General features: G+C 40.0%; 1 protein-coding gene across 4 annotated transcripts in view; it reads right to left on the bottom strand.

Annotated features, from left to right (window-relative positions):
- Positions 1–2,211: 2,211 nt before the first annotated feature.
- The window catches only part of HECW1 (HECT, C2 and WW domain containing E3 ubiquitin protein ligase 1), a 252,197-nt gene continuing 238,064 nt past the window's right edge, over positions 2,212–16,344 (bottom strand). For all 4 annotated transcript variants that reach the window (XM_056485453.1, XM_056485456.1, XM_056485454.1 and 1 more), the window contains 3 exons: positions 16,106–16,220; positions 14,677–14,875; positions 2,212–7,245 (listed from right to left, as the gene is read on the bottom strand). In XM_056485453.1, coding sequence (XP_056341428.1) covers positions 7,134–7,245; positions 14,677–14,875; positions 16,106–16,220 — 426 coding nt within the window. In that variant the 3' untranslated portion in view covers positions 2,212–7,133. The remainder of the gene's footprint in view (positions 7,246–14,676; positions 14,876–16,105; positions 16,221–16,344) is intronic.

The following is a 16,344-nucleotide window of genomic DNA, read 5'->3' as shown; positions in this document are numbered from 1 at the left end:
ACAAAGGTAACACAAATCAGTCTTCTATTTTCATGTTGAAATAATCAAAAAGTAAAATGTTCCTAAAGTGTATTACTCTTCACAAAAGGTAAGCCAAGTTACCTCAGTGTTACTATTGCTTATCATAGGCAAAGAAAACTCCCCCATGCAGCCCCATTATATTCTTGTACCATAGCAGTTAATTACATGAAATCCTACATGCCAGAAGTTCAGGGGAAAAAAAAACCAAAACATTAGTTGCACTCTTTGTATGTTCAACTGACTTCTATCCCATCTCGAAGAGTTATAAATGGCATTGGGCGGATGAGCTTCATTTACACCTCATTTAAAACAATATAAATCTGCTCTACATCAAAGCCTAATACAAATAAGAATCAGGGCTTGTATTCAGGTAGAACAATATACTGGGTATTCTTTTAAATTCAGTTTCAAGAGAGTAGGAACTAAACACAGCCACACATTCTTCACCTTAATGAATACATGAGAGGTATTTTCAGTCAAAAATGATTTTCAAGTTTACCAGAATTAAATTTAAAAAATAGTAAAAAAGTTTGTCTTTGCAGCTCAAGGATCATTTATGATTAGAGGAGACACAGCAGATCCTTTGTGCTTTTGTGCTCCAGACATGACAGCTATTGTCCAGTCTGGCCTCTTGTACAAGGATGAACATCAGGCTGCACATGGACTTACTGTCCTTTGCAGAAAAAAACTATACACTGCTACCACAGGGCAGGAAGAGATTGTTATTGATTTGTAATATCTACAGAATTATTACAGTTTTGTTAGCATGCCAAGAAAGACACCAGATGTACCCATGGAGGCTTCACACAGACTGAGGCTCTATTTTAACAGAAATTCGGTAATTGTCATAGCATCATAGAATGTTAAGGGGTTCAAATGGACCTTAAAGACCAGCTAGCCCCAACCCTCTCTGCTATGGGCAGGGACACCTCCCACTAGACCAGATTGCTTAAGACCATATCCAACTTGGCTTTGAATGGGTTTGTAGAATCCATTGGTTTTGAATGGAATCACCGAATGGGTTCTGGTAAAAGACATAGGTCCAGCCACATACACAGATCACTGCTGCAGAAACTGACACCTCTGGTGCACCCTCATGATCAGCAGCTCATCTCACTGCTTTTCAATCAATATGGATTTTCCCTTCCTTTATTTGTGAACAGTGCACAGAAATCCAGCTTAGTGCCAAAATGCCCTCTCGCTCACTTCTTCCTCATGCACGTGCACAATCACACACACAGGATATGAATAAAGGCTGAGCTGTAAGACCTGGATTTCTTGAGCATGTGCATGGGTGGGTGCTGCTCTTGCCACCAGCACCACCATCCCTGCTGAAGAGGGGCCAGTGCCTCCTGGGCCTCTTGGACCTGTGCTCCTCCATATGGAATGAAATCCAGTGCCAGCTCCCAAGGGGCTCTCAAGAGTTCTCACAGTCACAGAGTTTCTCATTTGTTACTGATTTGTCTTGTGCAAGATATGCTCACCACTTCTGTTGGAGTATCTTCCATGGATTTATATTTTTTCTTATAGAAACAATGCCTCATATTTAAGCTTTCCCATCCTTCCTATTTTACCACAACCCCTCACGGGTGCCATTTATGTAAGAAAACAGGTCTGGTCAGGAAGGTGTCTGCTGAAGGTGTATCTGAGGCGTGTTAATCTATCCTGGAATGTGTTAATGAAACACGCCAGAGATATTACAGTGACGAGCAGGAGAGAAATGGGTGTGACATACTGAGATGCCAGAGCATCTCGCTATGTATTTGCTGTCAACACAGTGCAGACCCAGCATATGCTATTAAGAAATCATTCTTGCAGTTGCATTTCATCCCTATAATGCAGTAATTACACCTAGAAGCAAGGTATGTGTAAGTAGCATACGCACTGCTTTTGTCCCTCTGTTTGACCAGACATTTCCTGAAGAGAGGAATAAGCTCCCATGCTTTCAAGGCAGAAGAGCATGGGGGCTCTGGTCATGCACACCTACGTGGAGATCCTCAAGTTTTAGACATGTGCCCCGAAAAACTGAATAAAAGCAGTGGAAGGAGCTGAACGCAAAAGTGGGAAAGGACATGATCCTGGAGCCACAATTTCTGAACTTAGTGGGCTTTGACAATGCCAGTTTCCACCCACTCTTACATACATCCTCTATGAAATAGTTTATTTGTAATAGACAGTCCACACAATGCCATAACAAAGTGATTTTATTGACATTCCTCCATAGTGATATGGTTGAATAGAAAGCACAGCCTGAGTATCATGTGACATTTTTCCGTCAATAAAAGCAAAATCAGTCCAATAATGAGGACCTTTCCTGCCACTGACTTTATGTAGTCTTCAACAAAACTGTAACAGACATTTCCGTTAGATAAATCGGAAGCTGCAGGGAATTTGGCTAATGATACAATATTTACTATACCTAGTATCTACTACCTACAGGCATCTGTTTTTCTACTGGAACAAAAGAACTACATGACTCACTAGTGAGAAAGTAACAATCCAATCCTTTGGACCTTGTGATAACTGGAAAATCTATCCCAGATTTAGAATATTGCAGTAGTTTTATATTTTCATAATGAACACTGAGGTACAGCAAGAATAATAAAAAAGCACCGCATTTGTTGTAGAAAGATCTGTTGGTCTGCATTTGACTGAAAGTGTTTAATCTTGACTGGGAAGCCCTACTAATATTAATATGGAGACAGGGCAAATGTCATTTCAACAAAATTAAACAGATCTCCAGTCAAATTTGTCATTCTGAAATTCCATAGACTGTCAAAGGATTAATAGTGAAGGACAAGTTTAACCCGTCCCCTGTGCGTTTATATTTTAGCTTATTTCAGTTTCGATTTTCATGTTCAAATTCAATATCCTATTGTTTCCAACTAGAGGTATGTCAACTATTTGTAACAGTGAAACTAGAACAACAAAACACAATCCCAACAAACACTCCCTTCCCCACAGGCCATCTCTCAGACTAGACTACAAACTCAAACCTCAGCTACAGTTCATTCAAAAGTTCATGGGCACTTAAGCAAACTGGGTGTAAAAAGTCCCCTGTGTCAGACCAGTACAAAACTCATGATTTCTCCTTTAGATGTTAGATGTGGTTTGGACCACTCACTTCTTGCTTTGTGATAGCCATGGACCTCTCTGGAACATAAAAGTCAAGTTTTGCATGTACACAAACTTAAACTGAACATTTGAGTAACTTACTGCAGACTGAAGTGACAGCATTTGTAAGGTTTAAACCTGACACTGTTAACACTGAGATACAGATGTTTGTACTGGATCAAATCCTGCATAGCTGATGCGGTTGAACAGTCAGCAAGACTACTTCAAGGTGGAAGACCTACTGATGATTTAAAATACCTATTTCCATTCTCTTATCTCCAGATGAATACTAACAGGATTTCAAAAACAGAATTACCCCTTCCCTCCCTCTACCATTAATACCATCATGACAATCATTTTAAGAAACATATGAACCCTTTGAAACTGTTGCCAGCATTCATTGCACTGACTGAAAACCAGAATTCATGAAAGCTGTCAGATTGCCTCTTCCATTTTTCACTTGCATTTTAAAAATCTATTGATGTTGATATTGTATCATAATCTAGCCACCACCATATCTAGCCACCACCAAGTTTAAAGGGAACAGAGGTAAAAGAGCTGAAAAGATTATTTCACTGTAAATCTGCCCTATGGAATATCTTCTTGTCTTTCCTGTGGGAAAACAATGAAACCAGAATTTCTGTAATCAACAGTCAGTTTTACAAATGAAAATACAGACCTGGGGAGTAACAGCACTTGAATCAACAAGGAAGGGTATGTCTTGCTTATGCACAGCAACAAAAGCAAAGTCAATTAATTACATAAATGGGCTGGTTCAATAACAGAGCAAGGGAGGTAGGTTCCTCCCTCTCTCCTGTTAGCACCACTCACTGCCTCACTGCAATGCCACTTCAGATGCATGGCTTCCCTTTCACTCCAGGTTGGGACTAGATTCTGCCCATGGCATGACACAAGGAATGGAGAAACACTGTGAAGTGTTTGGATACCAGAAAGATGATGTCACAGTTTGAAAACCTATTCGGGTAGGGCATTTGGGAAGAGAGAGGGAAAGAGCTGGAATGGCAGAATACAAGAAAAAGCCACATATGGCATTTTCTTACTCATTGTTTTATGAAAATAGTCAATCATCTCTGTTCCTGGCCTTAGATCCAAAAAACTTGCATGGGAATCTGCAGGACTTTGTCAACTTAGAAAGCAGCTTTTAAAAAATATTAGGCTGTGTGCTTGAAAGACAATTTGGATCAAGATTTTGATGGGAAGTTGCTGGCTATGCTCTGTGTTTCCCAGAGGAGCAACACACAAGGTGCTCGAGATGGCATCTGCCAAACATAATCTAGTTTAGTGTGTGACAAGAGCCAGAAAATGTTGTGAAGAACAATTTCAGGAGAAAGCCTTCACTGTTTCCTTTAGTGGAGTTTGATGCTGTCTCTGAAATACAAACATCTTTTATTATGCTACAAAAAATAGTTTCACTTTTTTGTAATAAAATATAGTTTTAAACGACTTAAAAAATTTAACTATACATCGTTGTAAAGATTGGATTTTTTCCCCCCACTTTTTGCTATGTTAATGAGACAGCTTTTGACTCTCCTTGGCCAAACATGGACAAACCAGTTGGGTGCTTCTCTCTCTTCTAATGCTGGAAGACATCCAACCTTTGACATAGTACAGGCAACTTTATAACATCACCAGGAATAAATCAGGAACCATGTAAGAATCACTGGATTTGGGGGTGCAGAGGTGAAGAGGCAGGAATTACATACATTGGAAGATTTCATGTTCAGTGTCTCCTGGTGTGGTTTGTTCTGATGAAATTCTTGTGCACATGACAGATGCTCTGAGAAAAACATTAATTTTTCCATCTCTCCTGTGCAGTGGGCTGGTAACATGGAAGAGATGCCTGAGAGCTCATTTATGGAAACAATAAACATCATTTTTGGTGTGTGGTACAATGAAGGTGGCCTGTAGCTGCAGCCTCTGTTTGCAACTGCAATAAAACAACAACAAACTAAAACATAGATCCTCAGCAAAAGCCATACAGTAATTTAGTATAAGTGGCCGAAGTGCCACAGAAATTGAATGAATGGGGCAATTTAAGTACTTCAAATTTTTTATGTACCATTAACAAAAAAAAAAAAAAAAAATTTCTTTGCTTAGAAATATATTTTTGGGTCTATCACCTTTCAAATACCTACTGACCTAAGAATAAAATCAGGAGAAAAATCAAAAACTCTCAGAATGCAGTTTTTCAAGAGTAATGAGGTTCTATACAACCACCATAAAATAATGTGAGAAAGCAGAGTCCAATTTTTTTCCTCTGGAGAGAAAATTTAAGACGAATTAGATGTGTTAGATTTTGAACCGGTCTCTTGATTTTACAGTAATCTAAAACATAACTAACACAAAACTACCAGTAACAAGCCCCCAAGGGGCTGTCATACTTCATGCAAGCTACTAGACACTATGATGTTACCTTCTCACTTACCTTCACAAATCTCTCACTTTGCATTTCTTGCATCCTTTAACATATTTAGTGTCAGAAGATGCTTTGTATTTCTGTTTCCCAGTTAAGACAAACACTTTCAATCTGAGATTAGTCTTGGAAAACAAGGGCAGAAAAGATTAATAACTAGAATGTAATCAGAGCAGCGAGGTTGACTGCAATAGCCTCAGCAAAATCCATCCAAACACAGCCTACTGTTGTTTTCCTTTTTTTTCCCCCTGGATTCAGAGTTGGAAAGTACACCAAACTGAAGAGGGTTATGTCTGCAGTAACAAGAGCAAGATCTTTAGTTTAGTGGTACCCAGTATGACCAGAGGGCCTTTGGGCTTCCTCCAAGAGGATGTGCACCAAAATCTTTACCCCCAGAGAGTTACAGTTCCCTTCATACCTCACAAATACCCTCATTCACTGCAGCTTCTCATTTGACAGACTCCAGATGAAAACATTCTGTCTACAACCAACCACTCTTGAGGATATGGACTATTCCACTGAACAAGAAAAGAGAAACAACAAAACTGAAAACCGCTCCCAGCAACCATAGATTAGCCCAACCTAACAGAAAATAAATGGCTTCTGACACAGGGGATGGGATTGTCTAGACTTGTCATTTGGAAAGGAACATTTTAAACATCAGAAAACGAAGATCTGGTAAACAGAATCCAAGGGTATTCATAAGAGTAGAACATTCTTCTTACTTCCCCTTTTCCTTGTCTTACACAATGCTAAGGTAAGGGAGCCTTGTCCTTTATGCTACATAATAAAACATCCTTCTTGAGTGTGCACAACCTTGTGCTTCTTGTGTGGTAAACATTACAATGGAGATGCCCCTCCCAATAGCTCTGAAGTGCAAGTTCTCTCCAGTACTGGCAAGCAACAATCATAACAATTGCCGTTATGCTTTGCATTGCATTACAGGTTGTTTTTGAAGGTCTTATCTGCACCGTGTATCTGGGCCAGTTCCAGCTGATGCAACTGATGTGGATCACGAGTTCATATATAAAAAATTCAATTTTGCTCATAGGTGTCTTTCAGATGGACAATAAATACAGGGAAAATAGGGATAGATGATGATGTATTTGACCAGCTCCTAGAGCTGGATTCAATGATTAAGAAGTGAGATGGGCTATGAATTGATTTCGAAGATATGGGTATATAAAAGCTTGGAATGCTTGATGAGGTTTTTTTTTATTTTTTAATCAACGTAGGTGGAAGTAAACATTTATTAACATTTGGTCAAGTGTAGTGTAACTTGCATTTGTATTTTCATTGTTATTAATGGAGGTATGTAGAGATATACAGAAACCTTGAGACAGTTGTTTTTCTATTGCATACAGACTAGCAGTCCATTGGAAACAGAGGATGAAAGCATGAAGGTTAGATTGTAGAGGGTGGCAGTTCTTCATGCACAGCTTTTGTTAATCTTGATTTTTGTTTTGTTTTCAAAAATAAAAACATGGGAAACCGAGATCAAATGGTGGTGGACAGGAAAGGTGACATCATCAGCCATAAAAACACCAGAAGTGCCTGAACCCCCTCATTCAAGTCCAAAGGTGCTAGTTTCTTCAACAGCTGTCAGCAGCTTTTCATACAGCATAGAATATGAGGGGTAAGGTGGAAGATCCAAACGGTTGAAACATGTGTGTGCCCTGCAAAAGAAAAATATGCTACATGTTAAGCTTAATCTAAAAAACTTGAGAAAATAAGAATTGAGAAAACAAATTTCTGCTGAGACTCAAGACATTCAAGTTCACTCAAAGTAAAACTTTTGAATTCCACCAAAATATGAGGTATTGAAATGCATGCGCATACATGCATGAATACTTTATATAGAAGACAAGACACAAGGTAAGTATCAACATAACATCTGATATCCCTGCTTCAGATTTTTCCGGGATCTTGTATGGATCTTGATGGAGAAGAATGCTGGCGGTCACTGAGGAGTTGGGGTTTAGGGACTGATAGAGAAGTTCATTATTATAATTTTGGTTGCTTCAAGATTTTTTAAAAAATGGCACTCATCTGTATATCCAACATGAGCTGCCAATAAGTTTTGCACCAGTGGACAAACACAATGCGATGGATTAAAGTGACAGAATGAGCTCAGCATACGTTTGCAGTGAGGCAGGCCTGACTGCTAAAAGACCATTCAGGGATCTGCTAACTGAGAAAGGAGGGCTGCTGAAAATATTCCTGCAAGTCAGCTGTTGGCCATCTGCTGCAAGTCTGGCCTTTAAACGTTATTTATTTGTAGTACCCAAGACAAAAGCAAAATACTCTGTGCAGAGCAAGCTGCAAACTCAATGACCATCTATTTCCCCAGTTTTACCATTATATTTACCTGCCATTATATTTACATTGACAGAACCTTCGAAAGAAGCTATGGAATGGGTTCCACGCGTGCCTTCACCTTGTTGCAGCTTTTCTGGCAGTAGCAGTTAGACCCAGAGGCAGACAGCACTTCACTGTGGGAGGTGCTATACAAATGTGGAGCAAAGAAACAGTCTCTGCCCCAACAGTTCAGCCATTTCAACTGACTGAGAAACTGCACAGGTCATTCAATAAATAGACGTGGAAGGGGCACGTTCTCAGTAAAATTGTTTCAGTTTTTTTTTCAGTCAGCCTATAGTTTTACATGATGACAGCAATATTTCTATTTCTTCTTGCTCAATGGGATAAATGTGAATTGTCAAAACTTTACAGAAGTAAATGTAGCTTAATGGCTAACAATGTCTGAGCTTCCAGCCCGTAGCACTTTTAAAAGTCATGGAGTTGTTTTACCTCTATCTCTTCTATCTTCTGTCTCAAACTTTAACTCAGTGCTATTTCGCTTACACTGGAGCAGCAGAGCTGTCTTGGAGAAAATTACATGAAGCCACGCTAGTCATCTCTTAGGCCACCCACAAAGTGGGAAAGACGTAATGCTAGTAGATGTGCTGGCCTGAGACTTGTAGATTCAGAGGGAGAGTTTTATCAAGCACCAATGGTGAATCATTAAAAACAATCAGGCAACTGAAATAGCCAGAGGCACGTAGTCTTCACTGCATTACAGAATTTCAATTAGGAGAGATTTTGCCATCCTTTTTCCCCTTCTGAATGAAGATTTGTTAGCTGGTTAGTCTCAAAAGAGAATACAATAAACACAGAATTTGAGGAAATGAGCAGGGAATGCTTGAGTTAGTGAAAAAGGAACATTAATAAAGCTGTTATTTAATTCATCTCTTGAAATTAAACATGGCAGCTCATGTGTATTACCCATGAGTAGCCTTGCACTGTTTATTGTTTATCTCAACAATCTTTGGCAACATAAGTTGTTTCTACAATCCACTGGCAACATGTATCAACCACTAAGAGTTAATTAACAGAAGGATTCCTGTAGTCCATTCAGAGTGTGTTTATCACAGGCAAGACAACTCCAAGCAGAGACAGCCGGTCTTGAGGAGCTCAGCCGCTGGGCTCCAGAATTGGAAGTAGCACAGCCATGTTGGCTCAGGTGTGAGTTCTTCTAATGTAGCTTAGCAGAACCAGACCTCTGTATGGTACTTAACCGTGACACATTTAACTGTTTGAGACAACAGCATCTCAGACACTGCTACTGTGCATCCTATTGTGTGATACAGGCGTATCCATAGGCGTTTACTTTCTTGCAGACATTTATCTTGACTAATCATTAGCCATCTGATTTCGCACTGGTTATGAAACAACTTTGCAATGCTGCTGACTTTTAGTCATCCTTGACCTAGTCAAACTCAGAAAAAAGATCAATTCCTTTTCTTTCTATGAGGTTTACAGATGTGGACTCTTCTATAGAAGGTATCAAGAAATTTATCGTGGGGAGCAAAGAAAGGAAAAAATGTTGACGTGTCTAGAAACACTGAAACATTTTGCTAAGCAAATTGTGTTCTCCAGCTCAACAACTTCACAGAAAAAAATCCTTGCACTTCAAAGAAAGGTCATCAAATTTGAAATGAAAACGACATTTCAGGACCTCTATCCAGATAAGGTTTACATTTCTACCTACTTACGGTGCAAACCACAATACATTGCTAAGGGCAAAACCTGAGCTCATATTCTGGTCTGTGAAACAAATGTGGATCTACGCAACTTCAGTGATGCCTCTGAAGCCCATTCAATCTTACATAAAGATAATTATCTGCAAAACTGTCTGGTTTTCATCATATAATGTGTGATACTGCAGTACACAGGGCAATTAAGAGTCAGTGATACTTTCCATAATGCTGTTGTCTAACTAGGCTCCATCCTCCAAAGTGGTAAATTCCTCCTGAATTATGCTGGTCTTCTACTGCTGATCCCAGTGAGAGAGACTACAGTAAGCATAATCCAGGGAACACTTGCCACACATATTGGGGTGAAAACATTACATCAGTAGTGCAAGAAGTAGTCACAGGAAAGAGAAAATATTTATTCCTTTGATTTAAGCCTCCTACCACACAAGCCTACTGACATTTGAGAGGGTGTTCAGGGAATGTGAGGCCTGGAGTAAGAATTAAATTGGTAAGAGCTTTTGTGGGAAGGATTCTGGCTTCTCCAGAAGAAAATGCAAGATAAAGCAATGTAAACCAACTCTGACCCTCATATGCCCTCATCCTCCAGTAAGTTAAGCAGTAAATGGACCACTTAAAATTTCATTCTTCCTGGCAGTCTGTCTTTATTGCTTAATATAGTTTTGGTGGGCTTGAACCTTTAATCTTGCACATTGTTCACAGTGCTATGCTATTACTTTTCTTCTAAGAATTCTTTCTGAAAATTATAAGCTTTTAAGATTTTTGCATTCTTCTTTTCTTTGTCACTTCCTTTATTCCCCATAAAGATGAGTCCAAAGCCAGTAAAAGTGGGCACAGAACCCCCTGCTATCTTAATTATAGCTTGAAACTATTTTCTGAAGTAAGGCTTACATTCTAACATAATCATGCCTGTCAGGCAGAAACTGGGCAGTTCTCCTTTTCACCTTGCTTTTGTTAAATGAACCCACAAACCCCTCTATCTGAGAACCTACAAGTAGCAGCTTTTGTTCCTTGTGCCTGTAAGAAGGAATCAGTGTTTAATAGATGAACGTAGATTTGTAGCTGATACTGCTGTTGTTTTTGAAAAAAGAGGAAAGAGAAGATGGATGGGATATAAGTAAAGGTAAAAGACAGCAAAGCCCATGATTTTTCCCCAGTCCATTGGGAAATACGGAAATAATGAGAATAAAGTTCTTTGTAGTCATATACAATATTTTTGAAAATTATTATATGGGATTCTGTGGTGATTAAATACTTGATCATCCAATAGAGAGGAACAGAATTATCTTACAAAAAATCAGATATTTACTAGCACTGGTAATCTCTATCATATGTAACACACATTACACTGCTGAAAATCTCTTCTGATGAAAGGGTAGTTGCAGCTCAGCACTGTGGGGAAAAGTGACCTCATTGAGTCAAATGTGATTATTTGAATTTCTTGGATACATACTGAGGTCCTTACTTACTTGATACTCAAACAGACATAATCTTGGAGCTGGCAGGAGTTTTTGCCAGCTGAGGAGTGCAACCACAAGATGGGACCGTGGCATTTGTAAGAACCGAATTTGCCAAATGAGGATTTAAAAGGACTGAACTGTTGCCTCCTACAGCTATAGTAGGAAGCACTGCTAGTTCTTAGCACAGGTCTGTTTTGGGCCAGGAATTCTGCTCCCATGATACCAAATGAAGCTATGCTATTCCAGCTAGGAAACTAGTGGATTTTTATTAATGTTTGGCGGGGAACAAGAATACATTCTTGCAGAACTACTACTAAAACTGATTCCATTTACAAACCTATATGACCCAGAAGAGGTGAAGAGAATTCCTGCTTCAGAAGAGGCTATAGCTGCAAGAATTCTCCAACCATCTCTACTCAGGCAACCAGTTAATGTGTAATGCCTTCATTTCGAGGCAAAGCTTTGCATACTATATAGGAAGAGTAAAACTCAGCCTTGATGAAGAAGTGATTGAGCCTGCTATTTTATATGACAAGTTACACCAGTTTGGAGGAACCCATGATGCAGATTTACACCGACATATCTACAAAGCTGCCAGTCTCTTTGGAATCTGCTTTAGGGTCATTGTCTGGAGATCTGGCATTAGGGCAACATCTCTGAGCTGTATGGTGCCCCAGCTTTCTAATGCATGTGATCTCAAAAGTAAATATAGATAGGAATATTGTACCTGGCACATGTGCATCCTTCCAGAAATAAAATACTGGTGTAATCTTACTCTTTGTTGTCTTAGATGAACATATTACACTACAATTACCCTGTTCATGCAGGGAACCAATATTAATGAACAAATCCACCAATTTAGAATGAAGTTACTCAACGTTCAACCTTCCTGAAAAAGTCTTGCTTATCGTCAGTGCTTTCAAGAAGCACTCTAAGTGTCATGCATTATGTTTATTCTTTGAAAAGTGTTTTATTTTAGAAATTTACACCATGCCTTTTTTTCTGGGCTTGCCACTTTGCTGTTGCAACAGTATTAATCTATCTAGTTTAAACAAGTGCAAGCAGTATTAACCTATCTAGTTTAGGTGTTAGCACATCTCTGCTCACTTTAAGCAAATGGTAGTTGTGTGGTCCATTGCCAAAGTGTAAGGACAGGATGTAATGGATATTTGCCTAACTACTTTAGCCATTTGGAGCAGAAGTAAGGGAACAGAGAAAGAGTCATGGACTCTCCTGATAGAGCTAGAAGTTCTCAATACTTTGTACAGCAGTTAAAGTGAAAAGGGAATTTGTCACGGTTTATTGTAAAGTTAGTTACACTCATGTCACAGGGCTAAAAGGATGACAGGATATGACACGACTTTTTTTAGCCTATAAGTCTTAAGTATGTAAATAAATCTAATTAAATCTGGGCAAACCATAATCAGGTATTTAAAAACAAGTTTTAAATAATACTCATTTAGCTGCTTAACTAAGGATTTAGGGAACCTCCAGGTTTAGCCTGTGTGTTTTATGCATTTCTTAGCACTGTGTATACTTGGCAGCACCCCATAATTTTATAAAAATGCAGGCAATAACTCATGGTGATCAAGCTGTGTTTATTCCCCATAAGCAAGTTTTGTTTCTTTTTCCCCTGGCTAAAATGAATGCAGAGCTCTAAGACTTCTAACAAGTGCTACCAACTTTCACCTGGAAAGGAGGCCTCTTTCAGGGAGAGCTCATTCACAGATCAGCAGACAAACATAAAATCTCGAGGCTAACTGAATCTGAGTCAGAAGTAATGCCTAGGTTCACAAAGAAAGTTAAACAGAGCAGAAAGGGGCCAATTGCCGTTTCAGAACTTGATGGGTCAGACCAGGGCATTCTCTGTGCACCAAGGTCTACCCTCCCCTCTCACCCCTTTGCCCCCCGGAAGGAGTGCAAAGAGAGCTCTGCAGACATGCTGCAGAATCTGTGACTGCTGGTTGCTGACTGTCTGCAGGCAAGAATGTCCTTGATAAGCTCTGAAACCCTTACATAGAACCTAACTCTATATATATATATATATACTGCAAAAGGAGGATCTGGACTACAAATAGCAAACTGTTGCTCTCAGGCTTTCTTACCACATTGCTGGCTGAAGCTCAGAGGGTGTAAATCATCTCACTGACCTTAGATGTTTCTATCTGGTTTTAAACCTCAGTGGCCACATCTAGCTTCATGTAGGCTCTAGCTCTCCATATAATCTCTGTAGAGTCCTTATGGACACAAACCAAATGTACCAGCTGTGACTCAGATGAGCTATTTCAAAAGTCTGTGTTCAAGTGAGATGAACTGTTCCTTTAAAACCCTTACTCCCATTTCCTGACTTTAGAGGGAGTCCACACAAGATGCCAGCTCTGAATGCCTTCTGATACAGTGCCTTGGCTCCAGTTTCTACATCTCCCACTGCATAAACATGGGCTTGAGCAGGCTTGGACTGAGAGGGTGACCAGATTTGGACTTTGCCTCTCCAGAGGGCTCCAGCTGTTTGCTCAAGTCCATGTCTTATGGTATGCTTCTGGGTAAACAACACGGAGAGCAAGTAATGAGAAAACTGGACCAGACCCTTTGTTAATTGATTGTCAGACTATATTTGTGAGGTCTACGAGATAAAATTTTTGCTCTGTGCCATAAAAGTGGCCTCCTTTGGAGTGTAGCTGAAAGCAAATTATAAGAGCAGGAAGAAAGCATCCTTAGGATGGCAAATGTGATATAAAAGGGCCACTGTAGCAAAAGTATCTCAGAAGCACTGAAATGCTCTGTAATCCCAATGGGGCAGAGCCTCAGGCAACTGTCAGGACATTCAAGAAAAGGTGACTCACTTCAGTAAGGAAGGGTGAGTGTTGGTCACCCATGAAGTGGTAAAGCAGAACTCAAAGCTGAAACCGTCACTGTGCCATGGCTCTCTTGGGTGGCCTGAGGCAAGTCCACCCCTTTGTGTCCCTGTCCCTTTGTCCTGAAAAGGAAGATGACCCCTTCTTCCAGAATCACTGGCAAGTCTGTTGATTCTGTATGACATTATAGCTCATTTGCTCCTAGGTGGCTGACTGAACTAGATGCAACAAATTGGATATCATCACCACATGGTCTGAAGTTCCGTCACTAAGCTTCTTCATTACAAAAAAGTGGAACCATCAGACCAAATGAAGGGATTACACTCAGGTCTCCAGCCAAAACTCAGAGACAGAATTTGGCTGTCATGTCTTTGTAAATTCACAAGTATTTTCACTAGCACTTTGGAAATAAAGGGAACAGAATCAGTTGATGGGCTCCTGTTGATCTGAATCTGTTCTAGATTCAAAATTAGAGAATTAGGTTTGGACCTATGGAAATCTTAATTTTAACCATTTCCAAAGATTCCAAGTAGTTTGAATTAAGCCTGCAAATTAAAAATGCAGCAAAAGAAAACACTTTTCTCTGATTATAACTGCAGAACAAAAAACTGAAAATTGTTTCTTTGTTGTGTTTTTTTTCAGGTGTCCTTACTGTAGTCTATAACTGACAGAGAGGTGCAACAAGTACCAGCCTATGTTTCTAGCAGCAGCTCTGGTGCAAAGCCCTGGTTGGGACATACCTTGGGAGGGAGGTTATTTTCCCCCATTTCTCTATACAGAAGCGCCGCAGGCCGTTGCTCCCGCGGAGAGCGGCGAAGCCCTCGTACGGCACGCTCGACGTTCCCGTGACGAACTGCAGCAATCGCAGCCGCTGCTCGTTGTTAAACCTCTCCACGGCTGCCCAGAACCACCGGATCACTATGTGTCCATCGTGGTAGCCTACACCAAGCAAGGGAAATAAAAATCACTCTCTCCTAACTGGGAAGAGCAACACTGAAAAATGTTCCCGTTAGCATGAGGCAGTAGATCTCCTACTGGCAATGTATCTTGTTCTTCATGAGCAGTAGGTCCCAGCTTCCATTTTGTCCTGGCTGTGGATACTATAACATCACTAACTCATTTCAGACCCTGAAACTGAAATATCTGCTTGAGATTCTCACAAATCTCTTGGCAAGAACTGGGGTTACATGCATGAGATATTAAAGACCAACAGCAATATGCCACACAGTGTGAGTCTTAACAACCTAACAATTTCTGGTTCCCAAGTAAATTCTCTTTTGGATTGCAATAGTATTCGACATATGGAGAGGAGTTTGCTGCCACAAGTCCTTCCCTGGCAAACTTCCCACCTGAGGGCTCTGAGCCTTGGTTTGTGCCAGTGAGAGCCAGCATATACCAGGCTGAATCTGTTTCAAAAGTTAAACAGAAAAATGTAGGAGGAGAATAACATTGGGGACCAGCTGTGCTTGTGGTAAGCTGCATATTTCAAGGTAACCCAAAGGTTGGGCAGTAACCAGCAAAGACTGAAACCTTGTATTTCAGGGGAGGATACGTGAACCTAAGGAACTTTCCACTTGTGGTGCAGAACTTGTGGATTTCACATTTTTCCACCATCCAAGACAGCCTGGATAAATCATTGTTTAAAGCAAAACCAGACCAAGCAGTAGGGAAGCAAAAAAAATCCAACTTGACATAGTTTAGGCTGAGGGGACAGTTAAGCAAGATCTGTATGTTGCTGAAATGTAATTGGGAACTGTAAAATTCAGCTCCTGATTTCAGCTCCCCGCTGAAGCCAGGAGGACTTGTGGAACTACTTTCTGTGAGGCCAAGAGTTCAGTCACAGTCATCTTAGATGACTTGTAACTTTTAGATCTAATTGTGCAACTCCTTTTCAGTCTTTAATAGTCAAAAACTCCTGCTGAGTCTGCAGGAATTGAACAGATAAAATCTGGATAGAAAGAGCAGAAGCAATTTCAGTAGTATAACCACAACATCTTGTTGATCCAAACCTGAGATCTTACTTTTTTTATTTTCAGTTATTCTTTACAATAACTTACTGGACAAAATAGGGCATTTCCCTCAGGAAAGACAGAAGGAAAAATGGAGCAAGACTTCCATGTTTTAGACTGAAACAGTCAAGTTAGTAGTAAACAGGAGCAGGCAGTTTACCTCCACGATATTCTGTGTTGTTCCGCCAGTCATTGAGATCTATTTCTGCAGTGCCAGCTATAACTAGCTCCAGTTCTCTGGCATCAAAAACAGAGACAAGCCTCGAGTCTACAACCTGGAACAAAAAACACTTGTAAGCACAGTTCAGACTGAAATGAAGCAAAGTCTTATAAACTTATGGTTCTGGTGGCCCGTTCTTTATCCTGACAAAGTCTGAATGTTTGCATTCACAGGTTTGT

Source organism: Oenanthe melanoleuca, chromosome 2 (genome assembly GCF_029582105.1).
Source record: "Oenanthe melanoleuca isolate GR-GAL-2019-014 chromosome 2, OMel1.0, whole genome shotgun sequence".
Taxonomy (NCBI): domain Eukaryota; kingdom Metazoa; phylum Chordata; class Aves; order Passeriformes; family Muscicapidae; genus Oenanthe; species Oenanthe melanoleuca.
Note: the sequence above shows the minus strand (reverse complement) of the source record. Positions and strands in the feature narration are given on the sequence as shown.